This window comes from Erinaceus europaeus, chromosome 8 (assembly GCF_950295315.1).
Source record: "Erinaceus europaeus chromosome 8, mEriEur2.1, whole genome shotgun sequence".
Taxonomy (NCBI): Eukaryota; Metazoa; Chordata; class Mammalia; order Eulipotyphla; family Erinaceidae; genus Erinaceus; species Erinaceus europaeus.
This window is the reverse complement of record NC_080169.1, coordinates 125,049,214-125,070,525: the sequence shown is the minus strand read 5'-3', so window position 1 is coordinate 125,070,525 and position 21,312 is coordinate 125,049,214. Positions and strand designations below refer to the sequence as shown.

The 21,312-nt window shown below is 63.5% G+C and overlaps 1 protein-coding gene across 1 annotated transcript in view; it reads left to right on the top strand.

Annotated features, from left to right (window-relative positions):
• PTPRN2 (protein tyrosine phosphatase receptor type N2) overlaps nucleotides 1-21,312 on the top strand; it is a 78,890-nt gene that overhangs the window by 19,449 nt on the left and 38,129 nt on the right. The window contains exon 5 of the mRNA XM_060195688.1: nucleotides 20,621-20,823. Coding sequence (XP_060051671.1) covers nucleotides 20,621-20,823 — 203 coding nt within the window. The remainder of the gene's footprint in view (nucleotides 1-20,620; nucleotides 20,824-21,312) is intronic.

The window sequence follows — 21,312 nt, the reverse complement described above, 5'->3', positions numbered from 1 at the left end:
ATGGCCGTGTGGCAGTGGATGTGTTTGCAGTGCCCTCTGAAGGGAGGCAGTGACCGTGCTGTCAGCTCTGGCTTGCTGTGCAGGCCCTTCCTCCATGTGGTGACGTGTTGGAGCTGTCATAAATCAGCCCTGGGTCTTGCCAGATGTGTCTGCATCTGGGGGGATGATCTTAGCTTCTGAGATCAGACGAGACTGGGTGTGTTCAGGGTCGTATGGCTGTAGACGGGGACAACCTTAAGACTCCTATCTCTCCTTTGTTGGACTGACTCGCAAGTGTTGGATCACCCTAGTTGCCTGGGATAAAGCCCATTGATCATGATTGAAGGTCCTTTATCTAATGCCGAGTGCAGTCAGTCACTATTGTGAGGAGGCACTTGCTATAAATCTTTTTATTTTATTTACTTCCTTGAAAGACATTGAGAGGGAAGGGGAGACAGAGAGAGACCTGCGGCCCTGCTTCACCACTAGTGAAGCCTCCTCCCTGCAGGTGAGAGCCAGGGGCTTGAACCTGAGTCCTTGTGCACTGATAGGTGTGTGCTCAACCATACACGCCACCATGCAGCCCCCTTGCTGAGGAAGTTTGCCTCTATGTTCATTACAGAGACTGGTCTGAGGTGTGGGTGGTGGTGCTCCTGGTTGAGCACACACACTACAGTGCACAGGACCCGGATTCGAGACCCCGAGCCCCACCTGCAAAGGGGAACTTCACAAGCAGTGAAGCAGGTCTGCAGGTGTCTCTCTCTCTCTCCCCGTAGTCCCCCCTCTGCTTTTCTCTGTCACGATCCAATAGTAAACAATTTTTAAACAACCGTGAATCCAAGAAAAAATTGAGAGATCGGTCTGCACGTTTCTTCTGTGTGATGCCCTTGTCAAGGTCTTGTATCGGTATTTGTTTTTTTTGTTTTTTTTTCCTCCAGGGTTATTGCTGGGCTCGGTGCCTGCACCATGAATCCACTGCTCCTGGAGGCCATTTTTCCCCCGTTTTGTTGCCCTAGTTGTTGCAGCCTTGTTGCGGTTATTATTGCCATTGTTGACATTGCTTTGTTCTTGGATAGGACAGAGAGAAATGGAGAGAGGAGGGGAAGACAGAGAGAGGGGAGAGAAAGATAGACACCTGCAGACCTGCTTCACCGCCCGTGAAGCGACTCCCCTTGCAGGTGGGGAGCGGGGGGGGGGGGGGGCTCGAACCGGGATCCTTACGCCGGTCCCTGCGCTTTGCGCCACGTGCGCTTAACCCACTGCGCCACCGCCCGACTCCCTTGTATCGGCATTTGAGGGTCACCTGTGATGACTGGGGAATCAAACCGTCAAGCCATCAAGTCTAGAACTTCCGCGATGCCTTTTCTGATTGGCATCTCAGTCCCAGACTTGCGGTGCGCCTGTCTTGCTTTTCTGGTGGGAGTGTGTACAGTCCTGGGGACTTGGCTGTGTCTTCAGTGGGCATCTCTGACGGCCCTGTGTCCCCATCTCCCCTGCTGGAATTCCTCCTCTTTGATTTCCGATGCTGTTTGTTCGAATCTCTGCATGGCCAGCTGATTAACGGTTGTGGTCTTACTGATGTTTTGTGTTGCATTTTTGGTCTCTATCCCATCTGTTTCCATTTAGACTTTTGTTGTTACTTTGTTTGTTTCGCTCCTGGTGTTAACTGGGGCTCAGTGTTGGCACTCCCAACCCTCTGCTCAGACAGCCATCTATTTCCCCCCTCTCCCCCTCGATTTACTGGATAGAGACAAAGAGAAATTGGGAGGGACTGGAGAGGGAAAGAGACACAGAGACACCTGAAGCCCTGTGTCACCGCTTGTGAAACTTCCCTGCTGCAGGTGGGGAGTGGGGGCTCGAACCCTGGTCCTTGAACACGGTAACGTGCGCGCTCAACCAGGTGTGCCACCACCTGGCCCGTGTCTTTTGTTTCCTGCTGACATAGGATCCCATCTCTCCTCTTCCGCGTTCCCTCACATGCGACAGTACACAGCTTACTGGGCATGTTCTTCCTTCACTCCACGAGCCGTGTGGCTGCGGGTTCCCCAAACCAGACTGTCTCCAGCCGGTGACTGTTTCCCCCACAGCTTGTCAGGGGAACAACAGCTGGTCAGAAGCGTGTTGCTGAAGATTCACGGCTTTGTGCCTTTTACAGCTCCCTCTTTTTAATTTTGTTATCTTTATTTATTGGATAGAGACAGCCAGGAGGGGAGAGAGGGAGAGAGGGAGACACCTGCAGCCCTGCTTCACCACACACAAAGCTCTCCCCCCACAGGCGGGGATGGGGGGCTCAAACCTGGGTCCTTATGTGCTGTAACCTGTGCCCCAGCTTACGCCTTGTGTTAGACTTCTATCTTTACACGATTGTGATCAGATAATGCTGGGCTTAATTCTGCCAGAATCAGTGGTGTGTCCAGACGGTGCTTTGTCCTTGGCCTGTTCTGTGTTGGTTGAGATGTCTGGCCTGCAGCTTGGGGACAGGGCGTGAAGTCAGCCAGACATCCTGTGTCACCCGGCAGTCCTCATGGATTCTCTGTCTGAGAGATCCAGACACCGACGCAGTGAGCCGCCGTCGGGTCCCCGTGGTGAGCGCAAGGCCGTCAGTCTCCGTGTGGCCTGTGGGTGGCTGCCCTTTCCACCGGGGTCTTAGACTGCGTGTGCTTACCTTCCATGCTGCTCTTTCTGGTTCTGGTGGCATCTGCCGACGTTCCTGTCTGTCTGTCAGTCTCTGCTTTTCTTTTTACAGATGACTGATCCACTTCTTCAGATTCACGCGTGCTTTCCCCCGAGACTTTTGAGCAGCCGCACTTGGTTGTCAGGTGTGGCTGAGACGTGTTCATTCTTATGCGAGAGCAGACCGCCACTCCCGGAGCGCGTCCCCGCACGTGCCAGCCGAGCGCTCTTCCGCTGAGACCCAGCCCTGGAAAAGTCCAGCTCTCTTTTCTCCTGACTCTTGTTTCTGAAGATTTGTTTGTTTTTCATGAGAGAAAGAGGAGGAACCAGAGCACCTCCTGCAAAGGAGCAGGGGTCAGACCCGAGACCCTGCGCCTGAAGTCCAACACTGTCCACTGTGCCGCCTCCCAGCCAGCTGTCCTCACCTTCTTCCTGGGGCCAGAATCCTGCCTGGACACCTGAGTGTGTCCTGCCTCCCGACCTTCCCTTGTGTGGCCAAGGCTCTCGCCTTTGCTGACTTCACTGTCTCCTCCCTGCTCTGCGCTTCTGCCATTTTGGTGAAAACACATCCTGTAAGCATCCCTCCCATGTCCTCTTCCTAGGTCCTGCTCCTGCTGGGGGAGTCTCTCACACGTCTCTCCCCTGGGGGCGTCCTGAGATCTCTCACACATCTCTCTCAGGGGTGTCCTGAGGTCTCTCACACATCTCTCCCCTGGAGGTGTCCTGAGGTCTCTCACACGTCTCTCCCCTGGAGGTGTCCTGAGGTCTCACATGTCTCTCCTCAGGGGTGTCCTGAGGTCTCTCACACATCTCTCCTCAGGGGTGTCCTGAGGTCTCTCACACGTGTCTCCCCTGGAGGTGTCCTGAGGTCTCACGTGTCTCTCCCCTGTAGGTGTCCTGAGGTCTCTCACACGTCTCTCCTCAGAGGTATCCTGAGGTCTCTCACACGTCTCTCCTCAGGGGTGTCCTGAGGTCTCTCACACGTGTCTCCCCTGGAGGTGTCCTGAGGTCTCTCTCACGTCTCTCCTCAGGGGTGTCCTGAGGTCTCTCACATGTCTCTCCCCTGGAGGCATCCTGAGGTCTCTCACATCTCTCCTTAGGGGTGTCCTGAGGTCTCTCACACGTGTCTCCCCTGGGGGTGTCCTGAGATCTCTCACATGTCTCTCCCCTGGAGGTTTCCTGAGGTCTCTCACACGTCTCTCTCCTCAGGGGTGTCCTGAGGTCTCTCACACATCTCTCCCCTGGGGGCGTCCTGAGGTCTCTCACACGTGTCTCCCCTGGAGGTGTCCTGAGGTCTCACGTGTCTCTCCCCTGTAGGTGTCCTGAGGTCTCTCACACGTCTCTCCTCAGAGGTGTCCTGAGGTCTCTCACACGTGTCTCCCCTGGAGGTGTCCTGAGGTCTCTCTCACGTCTCTCCTCAGGGGCGTCCTGAGGTCTCTCACATGTCTCTCCCCTGGGGGCGTCCTGAGGTCTCTCACATGTCTCTCCCCTGGAGGTGTCCTGAGGTCTCACGTGTCTCTCCCCTGTAGGTGTCCTGAGGTCTCTCACACGTCTCTCCTCAGAGGTGTCCTGAGGTCTCTCACACGTGTCTCCCCTGGAGGTGTCCTGAGGTCTCTCTCACGTCTCTCCTCAGGGGCGTCCTGAGGTCTCTCACATGTCTCTCCCCTGGGGGCGTCCTGAGGTCTCTCACATGTCTCTCCCCTGGAGGTTTCCTGAGGTCTCTCACACGTCTCTCTCCTCAGGGGTGTCCTGAGGTCTCTCACACATCTCTCCCCTGGGGGCGTCCTGAGGTCTCTCACACGTGTCTCCCCTGGGGGTGTCCTGAGGTCTCTCACATGTCTCTCCTCAGAGGCGTCCTGAGGTCTCACATGTCTCTCCCCTGGGGGTGTCCTGAGGTCTCTCACACATCTCTCCTCAGGGGCGTCCTGAGGTCTCACATGTCTCTCCCCTGGAGGTGTCCTGAGGTCTCTCACATGTCTCTCCTCAGGGGCGTCCTGAGGTCTCTCACATCTCTCCCCTGGGGGCGTCCTGAGGTCTCACATGTCTCTCCCCTGTAGGTGTCCTGAGGTCTCTCACAAGTCTCTCCCCTGGGGGTGTCCTGAGGTCTCTCACATGTCTCTCCTCAGAGGTGTCCTGAGGTCTCACATGTCTCTCCTCAGGGGCGTCCTGAGGTGTCTCACAGTCTCTTCCTCTATCCTGAGAACTGAGGTTTTGTGTCCAAGCCCACTCTCCATGGTCACTGAGCCATCCTGCCACCTCGTCCCTGAGGCTGATGAGCAGGAGGTCAGCGTGTGAGGGCAGAAGGGCGGCCTGGGCCTAGTGTCCCCTGGGCCTGGCTGTGGGGTGCTGTCTGCCCAGGGGCTGGCGTGGTCGTGCCGGCTGCTTCCCCGAGTCGGTCGTGTGGCCTGACTGTAGCGGGGGCAGGGCACTGTGCGTGCCGGGGGCTGTGTGCCAGACCGGTGCTCAGTTGGGCCTCCCACAGATGCACTGCGCAGACCACACCCCCGGAGGCCCACCAGGCTGCCTCCATGCTGGGCATGAGGGCAGCCGTGCCTCCGGGTCACCCTGCGAGCAGCAGCAGGTCGGGGGTCCGGGGGCTGTGGGGTCTGCAGGGAGTGTGGGCAGGCTGTAGGTGTGCAGGGGTGTGCGGAGACCTGCAGGGTGGGTGGGGCAAGATGGGAGCCTGCAGGGGTGGGACAAGGAGTGCACAGTGAGGAAGGTGGGTAGGTGGTGAGGGTGAGAAGGGCAAGGAGGGTGAGGAGGGTGAGGGGTGAGGAGGGTGAGGAGGGTGAGGAGGGTGAGGAGGTTGAGGGGTGAGGAGGGTGAGGAGGGTGAGGAGGGTGAGGAGGTTGAGGGGTGAGGAGGTTGAGGAGGGTGAGGAGGGTGAGGAGGGTGAGGGGTGAGGAGGGTGAGGAGGGTGAGGGGTGAGGAGGGTGAGGGGTGAGGAGGTTGAGGAGGGTGAGGAGGGTGAGGAGGGTGAGGAGGGTGAGGAGGTTGAGGGGTGAGGAGGGTGAGGAGGGTGAGGAGGGTGAGGAGGTTGAGGGGTGAGGAGGTTGAGGAGGGTGAGGAGGGTGAGGAGGGTGAGGGGTGAGGAGGGTGAGGAGGGTGAGGGGTGAGGAGGGTGAGGGGTGAGGAGGTTGAGGAGGGTGAGGAGGGTGAGGAGGGTGAGGAGGGTGAGGGGTGAGGAGGTTGAGGAGGGTGAGGAGGGTGAGGGGTGAGGAGGTTGAGGAGGGTGAGGAGGGTGAGGAGGGTGAGGAGGGTGAGGAGGGTGAGGAGGGTGAGGGGTGAGGAGGTTGAGGAGGGTGAGGAGGTTGAGGGGTGAGGAGGGTGAGGAGGGTGAGGAGGGTGAGGAGGGTGAGGGGTGAGGAGGGTGAGGAGGGTGAGATGGGCGAGGAGGGCGAGGAGTGCGAGGAGGGTGAGGGGTGCGGTGGGCAACATTGCTTTGGTGGAGGAGGACTGAGGCCTCCCCCTCCCAGGGCGGTGCTTGTACTTAGTCCTGAGCAGTACTGGGTGGTGCAGGGTGCCTGAAGGGGGCCAGGGGGACGCAGGCGCCAAAGGAACCCGAGCCTGGCTGGGGACACCCAACCGTCCTGGGCCGCATCCACTCAGACTGTGGGGACTGTGGTGCAGGTGGTGAGAGTGTGTGTGTGTGTGTGTGTGTGTGTGTGTGTGTGTGTGTGTGAGTGTGTGTGTGAGTGTGTGTGTGAGTGTGAGTGTGTGTGTGAGTGTGTGTGTGTGAGTGTGTGTGTGAGTGTGTGTGTGTGAGTGTGTGTGTGTGCGTGTGTGTGTGAGTGTGTGTGAGTGTGTGTGTGAGTGTGAGTGTGTGTGTGAGTGTGTGTGTGTGTGAGTGTGTGTGTGAGTGTGTGTGAGTGTGTGTGTGTGAGTGTGTGTGTGTGTGAGTGTGAGTGTGTGTGTGTGTGAGTGTGTGAGTGTGTGTGTGTGTGAGTGTGTGTGTGAGTGTGTGTGAGTGTGTGAGTGTGAGTGTGTGTGTGAATGTGTGTGTGTGTGAGTGTGTGTGTGTGAGAGTGTGTGTGTGAGTGTGTGTGTGTGTGCTAGTGTGTGTGTGTGTGAGAGAGAGTGTGTGTGAGTGTGTGTGTGAGTGTGAATGTGAGTGTGTCAGTGTTTGTGTGAGTGTGAGTGTGTGTGTGAGTGTGTGAGTGTGAATGTGAGTGTGTGAGTGTGTGAGTGTGTGTGTGTGAGTGTGTGTGTGTGAGTGTGTGTGTGTGAGTGTGAGTGTGTGTGTGAGTGTGTGTGTGTGTGTGAGTGTGTGTGAGTGTGTGTGTGAGTGTGTGTGTGTGTGTGAGTGTGTGAGTGTGTGTGTGTGAGTGTGTGTGTGTGTGTGTGTGTTTGTGTGAGTGTGTGTGTGAGTGTGAGTGTGTGTGTGAGTGTGTGTGTGAGTGTGTGTGTGCGAGTGTGTGTGTGAGTGTGAGTGTGTGTGTGTGTGAGTGTGTGTGTGAGTATGTGTGTGTGATTGTGTGTGTGTGAGTTGTGTGAGTGTAAGTGCGTGTGGAGTGTGTGAGTGATTGTGTGTGTATGTGTGAGTGTGTGTGAGTTTGTGTGTGTGTATGTTTTTGCAGGAAGTGGCTCATGTGTGAGGTGTGTGCAGGAAATGACTGTGCGTTTGTGTGTGTACAGGATGTGGTCATATGAGCTGTGTGTACAGGAAGTGGATGTGTGTGTGTGCGAGCAGGAAGTGGCTCATGTGAGATGTGTGTACAAGAAGTGACTGTGTGTATACAGGAAGTGGCTCATGTGTGCGTTGTGTGTACAGGAAGTGGATGTGTGTGTGTGTACAGGAAGTGGCTCATGTGTGAGTTGTGTGTACAGGAAGTGTGTGTGTGTGTGTGTGTGCAGGAAGTGGCTCATGTGTGAGTTGTGTGTACAGGAAGTGGGTGTGTGTGTGTGTGTACAAGAAGTGGCTCATGTGTGAGGTTGTGTGCAAGAAGTGGCTGGTGTGTGAGGTGTGTGTACAGGGAGTGGTTGTGTGTGTTTACATGTATACTCATGCATACAGGATATGGCTGCATGTGTGTACCTGTATGTACAAGAAATGTGTACATGTATTGCAGGAAGTGTGTACATGTGTGCGGGAAGAGTGTGGCTGTGTGGGGTCAGCCCCACACCCAGAGACATCAGCTGCAGGCCAGGAGTCCGCAAGTGTAGGGACAGGGGTGAGGCTGGGCTGGCAGCGGGGTCAGACCCCTGGACCACTGGCCTGAGACACCCACCGAGGGGAGCCATTGGGATGGACTGGGAACAGCAGCGTCGCCATGGAAACAGGGGAGGGAGACTCCCCTTCCTGCCTGTAGAGCCACCATGGCTTCTCAGGCAGAGGGGAGCTTCCTCTGGGCTTGTTTCAGAAATGGCGGTGGGAAGGTGGGGTGGTCAGGTTAAGGGGGCAGGGGGTGACGAGAAACCAGGAGGCAGAGTCTGGAAAATTCTGTGCAGTCAGAGGAAGGGCCAGAGAGGGAGCGGGTCTGCCGCCCAGCACCCTGCCAGGTGGGGGTACCGGGTCAAGGGAGCTGGAGACAGCAGGGTGGGGGGGCTCGCGGTTCCGGGGCTCCTCACCTCCTGGAGCAGGAAGGCTGGGCCTGGGGGCTCCCCCCTGGGAGGGGCTGCGTTGGCAGGAGCGGCTCTGTGGGGTCCAACTGAGGGGTCTCCACGCACGAAGCCCCCGGATGCTTCCCTGCGATGCGAGCGCGACCGGCTGCAGCGGAGCAGACCGCAGGATTGCAGGATAAACTTGTATTTGGACAACCGCACCGCGGTTCCAGAGCAGCCTCCCCGGAAGAGCCTCCCCGAAACTGCTCTGGGACTGCAAGTGTGTGTGTGTGTGTGTGGGGGGGGGTGGTCTGAGCCCAGCCGCGGGGAGAGGCGTCCTCCCGGTGAACATGCCCCGTCTCTGTGAGGAAGCCTCCTCGCCTCCAGCCCCAGCTTACCGGCCACAGCCGGCTCCCCGTCACCCCGAGCTTGAGCCCAAGTCCGCCTGCAGGGGCCGGGAAGAGAGGCCGCCCACCGCCCACTGCCCTGGAGGGAGCCGCGGACAGAGACCTGCTGCTCAGCCTGAGAGAAGCTCGGCCTGCCCTACTGTGTGCTGTCAGGACCCGGGGCTTTCCTGTCTTTGCACTGGAAACGACCATCTAAACCCCCCAGAGTCTGTCACCGGTTCTCCGGCATCAAACTCTTCGCAAGACATCACGGGTACCAGGAGAGCTGAGTTCCGAGCTCAGCGCCCACCTGAGTGTGTCCACGGCTGGCCGGAGTCACACCAGCCATGGCCGGGTTCTCTCACAAACAGACAAAAGGCTGCCGTGCTTTCCTGTTTCGAGATCTCACGTTTCTCTGGAGATGAGTACACGGGGTGGGCACACACCGTCCTCGCGGTCCCCTTGATTCTCCAGGGAGAACGGTGCCTCTGCTCCCTGCCCGGGACTGAGGGCCCTGCCCGAGCTCCTGCCTCACCCGTGCAGAGGACCTTAGTGCCTCGGAGGTGCCAAGGAGACGGTGATGGCAGGTGGGTCTGGCCCACAGTCCCCCATCCCAGCCCCACCTGTCAAGACACTCTCGCCTTCACCAGGGCCTCACTGCTCTGAGCCAACTTTCCTCAGACAGAGACAGCGAAGGAGGAGGCGGAGAAAGATGCAGCAGGGGCTCCCGCAGTGTGGTGGGGCGACCTGCCCGGGTCCCCAGTCCTGCATCCAGAGCAGCACGCCATCCGAGACAGCTGCCGCTGACCCTCCAGGGTCTCCTCAGCCTCACGGCACGTTCAGCTCCTAGCTGCTTGTGGTCACTTTTTATTATCTAAGTCTATTTTTATGAGAGCCGGAGAGGCCAGATCCCTGGTCAGCCCTGTCCTCTCTGAGAGCTTTCCGCTCAAGCACCTTGAGTGCAATTCAAGCGCCGTGATCAGACCTGTGGTGGTTTTGTTTTAAAAACCAAGTCGCTTCAGGTTTCTGACCAAGTAAATATCACAGGTCTTCCTTCCTTCCTTCCTTCTTTCCTTTCTTTCTTTCTTTCTTTCCTTCCTTTTTTCTCTTACTGCAGTATTTCAAGTCCCTGAGACAGGTGTCTTTCTTTTTTAATAGTCGTGCTTCCCCGGCAGTCTCTCCATTTTGTTTAAAAGAACATCTTCTGCAGTGGTCAAGCACAGTGGGAACTGATTCCGACCACTTGCCATGTCATCTGTGGCAGCCTGGGGTCCCAACACTGAGACTCACCACAGAAGAGGCTTTACCGTCCTTAAGAGGAGAGCCAACAGGACCAACATCATCTTAAACTCTCTGGACTTTGGGGGAAACACACACACACACACACACACACACACATGCAGACCATCTCAGTCCATCACCCAAAGGCCACGTCCACTCCTCTTGTGCCCTGAGCAGCTTCCCGCCTAGAAGTGCCTCCACACAAGCCAGTGGCCCAGCCGTGAGGCAGGCGCCGCCCCATCCCCATCCCCATCCCCATCCCCTTTGAGGGTCCTGGAGGGACGGCTGCAGGCTCCTTTGTGAAGATGCTGCTCAAGTATTTTCAAAAGCAGAGGCGCAGAAATGGCACAGCTGCCCTCACTGCCGGCTGAGAGGGAAGAACGGGGCTTTGGACCCCCACCCAGGTGACCCCCCAGGGCCAGCGGCCAGGGGACAATGGTGGGGCCTCCTGGGGGGCCTCCTGGCTCAAGAAGATCTGGAGGAGTGCCTGCCCGCCCATCAGGAAAGTGCTAGAAAGAGAGTCCTTGGTGAACTCTGGGATGCTGGACAAGGTTCTCCTTTCCAGGCTCCTTTCAGCCAGTCGGTAAGGACACAGCGGGCGGCGTGACCTGGGCCTAGTAACCCTCAGATCCGGTGCCCAAGGTGGCGGAGGGGTCCCTGCACCCACAGTCCAGCAACCCACCCGGGTGGCCAGCACTGCGTTCAGCTGGGGGCCAGGATAGGTCTGGGGTGCTGCATGAAGCCGGGTTCCCACTGGAGCCCTGGGCACTTAGTCCTGCTGCTGCCTAGTCCTGTGTGCCCCTGGCCGGCCCCTGCTCCAGCCCCTTGCGCCCAGGCCGCCCTTGTGCGCCCCAGGCCCCCCAGACCCATGCCTCACCTCCAGCCCCTTTCACCCCAGGCCCTCCAGCTCCAGCCCTGTTCGCCCCAGGCCCCTGTGTGCCCCCAGGCCCCCCAGCTCCGGCCCCTGTCACCCCAGGCCCCCCAGCTCCAGCCCTGTTCACCCCGGCCCCCTGTGTGGCCCCAGGCCCCCCAGCTCCGGCCCCTGTCACCCCAGGCCCACGGCCCAGCTCCAGCCCCTTTCACCCCAGGCCCCCCAGCTCCAGCCCTGTTCACCCCGGCCCCCTGTGTGCCCCCAGGCCCCCCAGCTCCGGCCCCTGTCACCCCAGGCCCACGGCCCAGCTCCAGCCCCTGTCACCCCAGGCCCCCCAGCTCCAGCCCTGTTCACCCCGGCCCCCTGTGTGCCCCCAGGCCCCCCAGCTCCAGCCCCTGTCACCCCAGGCCCCCCAGACCCACAGCCCAGATCCAGCCCCATTGCCGGCCCCCTGTGCGCCCGGCTCCAGCAACCCGCCCCCCCACCCCACCCCCTGCACCCCAGCTCCAGTCCCGGAGCCCCATCCACACCTCCCGCAGGTCCCCCTGCCCCACGCCCACCCCCTGCACCCTGGCCTCAGCCCCGCACACCGCAGCCGCCGCTCTGGACGCGGGACCTTCTCTTCCCGGGCACTAGTCTGTCCGACCCCCCCAAGCTGGGGAGGCGCCCGCCCCACCCGCGCACAGACACTCGCACGCGTGCGCACAGGACCCGTTGCCATGGCTACGCTGTTCCCAACCAGGCTGAGGGCGCAGGGCCCTCCCCAACCCCCCCTCCAGCCTCCCCCGGCCGTGGGGGGCTCCCGGCGCTGCGCCCGGGCCTGCGCCGGTCAGGGGTCGCCCCGGAGGCGGACGCGGGACCCCGAGCTCAGAGGGAGGCCTTGGGGGGCTGGGGCCGCGCACCAGCGGCCGAGGGGGCTCCCCTGGCGCCCCAGGTGCCCCGCGGCCTCCCTCTCGCACTGGCCACCGCACCTGCCGGCAGCGGGGCTCCTGGGGCGGGGTTGCAGCTGTCCCGCCCCGACGTGCCGAGGGTGGGCGCCGGGCAGACCCCCGCCCCGCGCTTTGTGCGCCAAATGGGGCTCGGCCCTGAGGGTCGCCCCGACCTGCGGCAGTCTCGGACCCAGACCCGGCCTGATCCCCCTCCGGCCTCGGGCCCCGCAAGCAAATCTCACCGGAGACCAGAGCCGCGCGGGGGTCTTGGACCCCGACCCCGTGGAGGGCCGAGGAGCGAGGGGCTCCCCGAGCGGTGGTCGCGGCGGCTGGGCGACGCCGCCTGTGTGTGTGTGTGGGGGGGGGGCGACCAACTGCCGGCAGCAACACGTGGGGGGCATCGCCATGGCAACCGGTGTCCGGCGGGGCGGGGCGGGCGCGGGGACCGTCCCGCCCTGAGGAGCCCGCCCGCCGCCCGCACCTTTGTCTCGGCAGCGGGAAGTTTGCGGGCGGCGGGGATGGCGCCAGGCCCGGAGCCCCAGGACGGGGCCCGGGGGCCCTGCAGGTACCCAGGGGTCGAGGGGTTCCGGGGGGGGGCGCGGAGTCCTTGGGGTGGGGGACGGGGTTCCCGGGTCACGAGGCGGATGGGGGTCCCTTCACGCGGGGAGGCGCGGGGTCCCGGGAAGGGGCGCGGTCTCTGCAGGGGCCGCGGGGCGGCGGGGTCCCGAGGCGGCGGGATCCGGGACGACGGGTTCGCGGGGCGGCGGGGCAGCGGGTTCGCGGAGTTCCCAGGTCGCGGGGTCCGGGGCGGCGGGTTCGCGGGGTCCCCAGGTCGCAGGGTCCGGGGCGGCGGGGTCCCGGGGTCCCCAGGTGGCGGGGTCCCTGGAAGGGGCGCGGTCTCTGCAGGGGGGCGCGGGGCGGCGCGGTCCCGGGGTTCCCAGGGCGCGGGGTTCCCAGGGCGTGGGGTCCCAGGGCGCGAGGTTCCCATTGCGCGGAGTCCCAGGGCGCGGGGTCCCAGGGCGCGGGGCGGCGGCGCACGGGCCTCCGGGCAGGACACCCGAACGCACCAACTTGTCCTCAGCGCTTGGTGCGCGGTTCGCGTCGAGGCCGCCCCGGCGGGTCCGAGGGCGCAAGGGGCTCCTGCGGGGGTCCCGGGCCCCGGTCACGGCGCTGGGGGTGTCGCTCCCCTCCGCTCGGCGCCGACCTGAGCGTGTGGGGGGCTCGGGGGCCGCAAGTTTCCTGGGGCGGCGGCCGGGGCGGCGGGTCCTCCCGCCAGGCGTCTGGAGCTGTGGGCCGTAGGCGTGCTCGCCGGAGACCCCTCCCGTGGGTGCTGCACCCTGAGTCGCTGGGCAGCCGCCCCAGGAAACTGGCGGGAGCAGGGCGGCTTCACCTCGTCCAGGGCCGGCCCAGGGGCTCCCCACCCCAAAAGGAGGCTGGAGCTCAGCCCCCCAGCCCCGCGCTGGGCAGGGGCCGGCTGTGGCTGTCAAGGGTCGGGCACCCCTAGCGCTACACCCCGCACGCACCCCGGGCTCTGAGTCCCGCCCACCAGCGGGTCCTGGTCCCTGGTCCCAGTGGCCTAAGTGTTTTAGGGCGCCAGGCTCAGGACAGCGTTAGGGGGTGTGTTTTGGGGGGAGGGGCTTTCCTGCTAGCATCTCCATCAGATTTCAGCCAGAATGGAGCCAGGCATCCAGGTGGGAGGTCCTGGGGGCGCCCCCAGACTCACCCCAACCTGGGCAGAGAGGCTGAAGTTCCTGTCCTGAGAACCCCGCCGCCCAGACCAGGCGAGCATTGTCCCTGCAAGGGGTGACCCGGCCCCTCCTGCCCTGCCTCCCAGGGCCCGGCCTTTGTGTAAGCTGCAGGAGGGTCTGGAGGGGAGCAGAGACCCGGCCAGCCCCCACCTCTGGGGCGGGGACCCTCCTGGGGCAGGGTGGCTGCAGTGGGTGGCTTCCTGGGGCAGGGTGTAGGCAAGGGAAGTTCTGCTGGGGGCTGGGTGCAGCCTGGGGTGCTGGGCTGGGGGTGCTGGGCTGAGGGTTGCTGAGCTGGGGGGAGTGGGCTGGGGGTACAGGGCTGGGGGTACAGGGCCAGGGGGGTGCTGGGCTGGGGGTTGCTGAGCTGGGGGGAGTGGTCTGGGGGTACAGGGCCAGGGGGGGTGCTGGGCTGGGGGTTGCTGAGCTGGGGGGAGTGGGCTGGGGGTACAGGGCTGGGGGTACAGGGCCAGGGGGTACAGGGCCAGGGGGGGTGCTGGGCTGGGGGTTGCTGAGCTGGGGGGAGTGGGCTGGGGGTACAGAGCCAGGGGGTACAGGGCCAGGGGGGTGCTGGGCTGGGGGTGGCTGGGCTGTCAGTGCTGGGCTGGGCTGGGGATGCTGGGCTGGGGGAGGTGTTAGGCCTTGAGTGCAGTGCCAGAGGTGCTGGGCTGGGGTACTGAGCTATTGGTGCTGGGCTGGGGGTACTGGGCTGGGCTACTGGGCTGGGGTGCTAGGCCAGGGGTGCTGGGCTGGGGTGCTCAGCTGGGTTGATAGGCTGGGGGTGCAGGGCCAGAGACGATGGACTGGGGGTGCTGGGCTGTGGGTACTGGGCTGGGGTGCTAGGCTGGGGGTGCTGCACAGGGATTGCTCAGCTGGGTTGCTAGTCTGGGGGTGCAGGGCCGAGGTTACTGGGCTGGGGGTACTGGGCTGGGGTGCTAGGCCAGGGGTGCTGGGCTGGGGTTACTGGGCTAGGGGTACTGGGCTGGGGTACTGGACTGAGGGTACTGGGCTGGGGTGCTTGGCTGGGGGTACTGGGCTGGGGTGCTGGGCTGGGGTGCTGGGCTGGGGTACTGGGCTGGGGTGCTGGGCTGGGGTGCTAGGCTGGGGTACTGGGCTGGGGTGCTGGGCTGGGGTGCTGGGCTGGGGTACTGGGCTGGGGTGCTGGGCTGGGGTGCTGGGCTGAGGTGCAAAACTGGGGGTACTGGGCTGGGGTGCAGAACCAGGGGTACTGGGCTTGGGGTACTGGGCTGGGGTGCGGGACTGATGATGCTGGGCTGGAGTGCTGGGCTGGGGTGCTGGGCTGGGGTACTGGGCTGGCTGCTGGGCTTGATGGTGCTGGGCTGGGGTGCTAGGCTGGGATACTGGGCTGATGGTACTGGACTGGGGTGCTGGGCTGGGGTGCTGGGCCTGGGGTGCTGGGCTAGGGGTACTGGGCTGGGCTGCAGGACTGGGGTGCTGGGCTGGGTTGCTGGGCTGGGGTGCTAGGCTGGGGTGCTGGGCTTGATGGTGCTGGGCTGGGGTGCTAGGCTGGGATACTGGGCTGATGGTACTGGGCTGGGGTGCTGGGCTGGGGTTCTGGGCTGGGGTGCTGTGCTGATGGTGCTGGGCTGGGGTGCTGGGCTGGGGCGCTGTGCTGATGGTGCTGGGCTGGAGTGCTGGGCTGATGGTGCTGGGCTGGGGTGCTAGGCTGGGATACTGGGCTGATGGTACTGGACTGGGGTGCTGGGCTGGGGTGCTGGGCTGGGGTGCTGGGTTGGGGTACTGGGCTGGGCTGCAGGACTGGGGTGCTGGGCTGGGTTGCTGGGCTGGGGTGCTAGGCTGGGGTGCTGGGCTTGATGGTGCTGGGCTGGGGTGCTAGGCTGGGATACTGGGCTGATGGTACTGGGCTGGGGTGCTAGGCTGGGATACTGGGCTGATGGTACTGGGCTGGGGTGCTGGGCTGGGGTTCTGGGCTGGGGTGCTGTGCTGATGGTGCTGGGCTGGGGTGCTAGGCTGGGATACTGGGCTGATGGTACTGGACTGGGGTGCTGGGCTGGGGTGCTGTGCTGATGGTGCTGGGCTGGAGTGCTGGGCTGATGGAGCTGGGCTGGGGTGCTAGGCTGGGATACTGGGCTGATGGTACTGGACTGGGGTGCTGGGCTGGGGTGCTGGGCTGGGGTGCTGGGCTGGGGTACTGGGCTGGGCTGCAGGACTGGGGTGCTGGGCTGGGTTGCTGGGCTGGGGTGCTAGGCTGGGGTGCTGGGCTTGATGGTGCTGGGCTGGGGTGCTAGGCTGGGATACTGGGCTGATGGTACTGGGCTGGGGTGCTAGGCTGGGATACTGGGCTGATGGTACTGGGCTGGGGTGCTGGGCTGGGGTTCTGGGCTGGGGTGCTGTGCTGACGGTGCTGGGCTGGGGTGCTGGGATGGGGTGCTGTGCTGATGGTGCTGGGCTGGAGTGCTGGGCTGATGGTGCTGGGCTGGGGTGCTAGGCTGGGATACTGGGCTGATGGTACTGGACTGGGGTGCTGGGCTGGGGTGCTGGGCTGGGTTGCTGGGCTGGGATGCTAGGCTGGGGTGCTGGGCTTGATGGTGCTGGGCTGGGGTGCTAGGCTGGGATACTGGGCTGATGGTACTGGGCTGGGGTGCTAGGCTGGGATACTGGGCTGATGGTACTGGGCTGGGGTTCTGGGCTGATGGTGCTGGTCTGGGGTGCTGGTCTGGGGTGCTGGGCTGATGGTGCTGGTCGGGGGTGCTGGGCTGATGGTGCTGGGCTGGGGTGCTGGCCTGGGGTGCTGGGCTGATGGTGCTGGGCTGGGGTGCTGGCCTGGGGTGCTGGGCTGGGCTGCAGGACTGGGAGTGCTGGGCTGGGCTGCAGGACTGGGGGTGCTGGGCTGGGGTGCTGGGCTGATGGTGCTGGTCTGGGGTGCTGGGCTGATGGTGCTGGTCTAGGGTGCTGGGCTGATGGTGCTGGTCTGGGGTGCTGGGCTAATGGTGCTGGGCTGGGGTGCTGGCCTGGAGTGCTGGCCTGGGGTGCTGCAGGGCATGGGCATGGGCAGGACACGCCCACAGCCTGGCCGGGGCTCCCAGCAGCCCTCCTCTTCACAAGCTGCTGCTCTGCTCTGCGGAAGTGTCAGTACTGTCTTCAGCAGACATCTTAGGGTGAATCTTAGTACTGAGTTTCCTCCCCGAACTGTGAGCTAGGACTGTAGTAACAGTAGTAATGTTGATGACAGTAATGGCGATGGTGGTTAGTACAAAGGGCAGTTTGTTCCTCTGTGTTTCCCCTTTGTGTCCATGTCTCGGGAGCCCAGCAAACAGCTCATCCGGCAGCAGCCAGGCCTGGGCTCGTCCTCAGCCGTCTCTGAGTCACCTTCTCGGAGGCCCTTTCTTCTCCAGCGTCTGTCCCCACTTGAGTGGCAGGTCCGCAAGCACAATGCCCTGTGCACGGAGGGACGGTGGCTTCTGCACAAAGAGCCCCTCCCCAGCCCAGACGCGGGGCCTCGCACTCTGAAAATAGCTGCTGAAAAGACTCTGTGATGCACAGAATTAACACACGATTATTTCTGCCTGACTTCTCTCATTTATTAGAATTCTGTGGCGAATTCCAGATTAAAATAGTTCAGTTAGCAGCTTTAAAGACTTTAGAAATATTTGAAAAAATTATTTTTAAGTTTGGTCACTCTCAAGGCCTGAGACTGTTATTTATTTTTTGTCCAGCTGCAGGGCAGCAGTTAGTCTGTCTTAGTGAATATGTTTCTAGTAAATTTAGCATGAAATTTTCAACTAACTAAGGCGACTCCACTAGGAGGGGCAGCCTTGTTCTCCACCCAGCTGTCGTCACTCCACCTGACTTCTGCGCTGTCTGCGGGGAGCCCCTCGGTCATGGCCCTCTGTGTAGAGAGAGGGTGGCCGGGCCCGGGACTGAAGGTCAGATGGGCCCTGCCAGTTTCCAGGCTCGGTGTCGGTGAGGCCCGAGGCCGGTGCCGGGCAGTGCTGTGAAGGACAGCTGCATTCTAAAGTCTCGGGACAGTGCCTTCATGATACATGCTCAGGAACTGAGCACAGCACTCAGGGACTAAGCACAGTGCTTGCAGACTGAGCTCAGCACTCAGCTTAGGAAAGGAAGGAGGCTGGTTGCCATGCAGTGTGTGTGGCTGCTCCCCTCTCCCCATCTGCTTTGCCTCCCCCCCCCCCACCCTGTCTCTGAACTCACTTTCCAGCAGCTCCGGGAGGAGGGAGGTGGGGAAAAGGCCCCGGGTCTGAGGGCCTGGAGCCTCCCTGTGTCCCTGGGAGGAGTGGCCTTGGGGACAGCTGGGCTCCTGCTCCCTACTCTCCCGGGTCTCCCATGGGTGTGCTGAGCGACAGCTGGGCTGGGTGCCACATTGCAGGGCCTAGGGTGCAGACCCCCTCGGCTGCTCCTGCTGCAAACGGGAAGTGAGGGCAGACGGGTTCACTGTCAAAGAAGGGCTGTCGGTGTTAACAGTGTGAACATTTAACATGTTCCTTCAAAGCCGGACAGGGAGAAGCCCCTAATTAGTGGGGCTGTCCCACAGCACTCTGGGGTTACACCTGGGGGAGGAGGAGGGCCACCTGGGGGTGACTGAGGGGCCCAGAGGGCTAGGTCTTGGGGTGATGTGGGTGAAAGGAGTGAGGCAGGGCCAGGCCCCAGCCACCAGGCTCAACCCCCCAGGTACTAGGACCCCCCCCCCGACCCCAGAACCCCAGACCTAGTCCCCCAAGGCCCAAGCCCCAGGCCCCAGGCCCAGTCCCGCAGGCCCAATCCCCCAGGCCCAGTCCCCCAGGCTCAGTCCCCCAGGCCCAGTCCCCCAGGCCCAGTCCCCCAGGCCCAGTCCCCCAGGCTCAGTCCCCCAGGCCCAGTCCCCCAGGCCCAGTCCCCCAGGCTCAGCCCCCAGGCCCAGTCCCCCAGGCCCAGTCCCCCAGGCTCAGCCCCCAGGCCCAGTCCCCCAGGCCCAGTCCCCCAGGCTCAGTCCCCCAGGCCCAGTCCCCCAGGCCCAGTCCCCCAGGCCCAGTCCCCCAGGCTCAGCCCCCAGGCCCAGTCCCCCAGGCCCAGTCCCCCAGGCTCAGCCCCCAGGCCCAGTCCCCCAGGCCCAGTCTCCCAGGCTCAGCACCCAGGCCCAGTCCCCCAGGCTCAGTCCCCCAGGCCCAGTCCCCCAGGCCCAGCCCCCCAGGCTCAGTCCCCCAGGCCCAGTCCCCCAGGCTCAGTCCCCCAGGCCCTATCCCCCAGGCCCAGTCCCCCAGGCTCAGTCCCCCAGGCTCAGCCCCCCAGGCCTCAGCCCCCAGACTCAGCCCTCCAGGCTCAGCCCCCAGACACAGACCTCCAGGCTCAGTCCCCCAGACTCAGCCCCCCAGACTCAGTCCCCCAGACTCAGCCCCCCAGGCCTCAGCCCCCAGACTCAGCCCCCCAGACTCAGCCCCCCAGGCCTCAGCCCCCAGACTCAGCCCCCCAGACTCAGCCCCCCAGGCCTCAGCCCCCAGACTCAGCCCTCCAGACTCAGCCGCCTAGGCTCAGTCCCCCCCCCCAGACTCAGCCCTCCAGATCTCAGTGCCCCAGACTCAGCCCTCCAGGCTCAGCCCCCCAGGTTCCAGCCCACCCAGACTCAGTCCCCTAGGCTCAGACCCCCCCAGATTCAGCCCCCCAGGCTTAGCCCCCACCTAGGCTCAGCCACTCAGGTTTCAGCCCCCCAGACCTCAGCCCCCCAGACCCAGCTTCTAGGCTCAGCTCCCCAGGCTCAGCACCCCAGACTGAAGCCCCCAGCCTCAGCCCCTAGGCCCCAGCTCCCCAGGCTCAGCCCCCCCAGACTCAGCCCCCCAACCCAGCCCACCCAGACTTAGTCCTCTATGCTCAGCCCCCTCCAGATTCAGCCCTCCAGGCTCAGTCCCCCAGGCCTCAGCCCCCCAGACTCAGCCCTCCAGGCTCAGCCCCCCAGACTTAGTCTCCCAGGTTTATCCCCCCCTGGCTCAGCCCCCCCCATACTCAGGCCCCAGCCCCCCAGACTTAGCCCCCAGGGCCCAGCTCCCCAGGCTCAGCCCCCAGACCCAGCCCTCCAGGCTCAGCCCCCCAGACTCAGTCTCCCAGGTTCAGCCCCCCCATACTCAGGCCCCAGTCCCCCAGGTTCAGCCCCCCAGGCTCAGCCCCCAGACAGCCCCTCAGCACTAGTAGGGGCCTTTGAGGCCAAAGGGCTTTGCAAGTTCCAGCTGGGGGACCCCAGGCTACTGGCCCCAGTCTCCACCCCCCTTCTCCTGGGGGGTAGTCACCCCTTGGGGGGCTTGTGGGTGGGTGTCACTAGGAGGATCCCCCCCTTTGCTGATGTCTCCCTGGAGGAACCGCCAGTGGGTGAGGGGTGTGGCGCCAGTGGCTGGGACCCCTCCATCCTGTGCTGGGGGGGTGGCAGTGCCCCCTGAGAGCACCCTGCTGGGAACGGGCAGGTCCCCTGAGCCTAGATATAGGGTGCCGTCAGCACCCCCTTCCTCGCAGCCACCCAAAGAAGTGTCCCCACCCCCACGGAGTTCTGGCTGGGAGGGGGCGGACCTGGGGGGCCGGGGGTGTTGGGGCCTGGGGCCTGCACCTCGAAAGCCTCTTTTTAATGGAGGTGATGAGGGAGGGAGGGGAGGGGCCCTGGGGGAGTCTCCCACTCCCAACTCCTAGGTTGTGGGTGGCCTCACCCCGCCTCCCTCCCCAGCACCTGGTCCCCACAGGAAGCCGGGACAGCCCCCACCGCTCGCACCCTGGGCCAAGGAGGCTCATCCATGGGGGGGGTGCTTGGTTGTCGACGGGACCCCACACCCCAACTTCGCGGGCCTTGCGCTAGGGCACCGGCTGGACTCGTCCACGGGTGCTGGGCGTTATGGTCCCTCCCAGCCCCGAGTGGGGGTCCTGCCCGTGGCAGGGGTGCAGGTTGGGGAGCAAGGGTCCTGCCGGGGGCCTCAGGGCAGGTAGGGGCTTGGGGCGGGGTACAGGGCCAGAGGTCTTGACACAAGGTGGGGGTGTGGAGGGAAGTTGGGGGGGCGGTGGGTGGTCCTGTTGGGGGGCTGGTGGGGCGGGGCAGGGGTCCTGCCCTGGGAGGGGGTGCGGAGGATGAGGGGCAAATCTCAGGCGAGGCTCCCCTCGGAGTCCCGCCGGCCGCACACTCCAGGACACGACCCGCCCAGCCCTGGCTCGGGTGCGGGGTGGGGTCCTCCATGGGGCCCTGACCCCCTTTTCTCCGGCAGGAAGGGCAGCCGAGCCCCAACCCCGAGGACACCGAGGATCCCGCCCGGTTCGCTCTGCTCACGCTGCTGGCAGCCGCAGTCATGGCGGGGGTGCTGCTGGCCGCAGGGGTGCTGCACTGCCTGCGCAGGGGTGCCCGGACACAGCCCGAGGGGCACCCACAGAAGACGAGAGCACCGCACAGCCCCGACACCACTGCCGCGTACCAGGTTAACTGCCTGCCGGAGACCCTGCAGCCCCAAACCCTGCAGTCCCAGACCCTCCGCCCTGAGCCCTACAGCCCTGACCCCCAAGCCTTGTACAGCCCCTGAGCCCTGATACAGCCCCTGACCCCCAAGCCTTGTGCAACCCCTGAGCCCTGATACAGCCCCTGACCCCCATTACAACCCCTGACCCCCATTACAGCCCCTGACCCCCATTACAGCCCGACCCCCATTACAGACCCTGACCCCCATTACAACCCCTGACCCCCATTACAGCCCCTAACCCCAACCCCTGACCCCCACTACAGCCCCTGACCCCCAATACAGTCCCTGACCCCATTACAACCCCCCTCCATCCCTCTACTCTGTCCCCCCAGACCCCCACTCTGTCACCCCCTCCAGACCTAACTCTGTCCCCCCCGCTCTGTCCCCCACTCTGTCCCCCTCACTCTGTCCCCCCGCTCTGTCCCCCATTCCGTCCCCACACATGCCTCC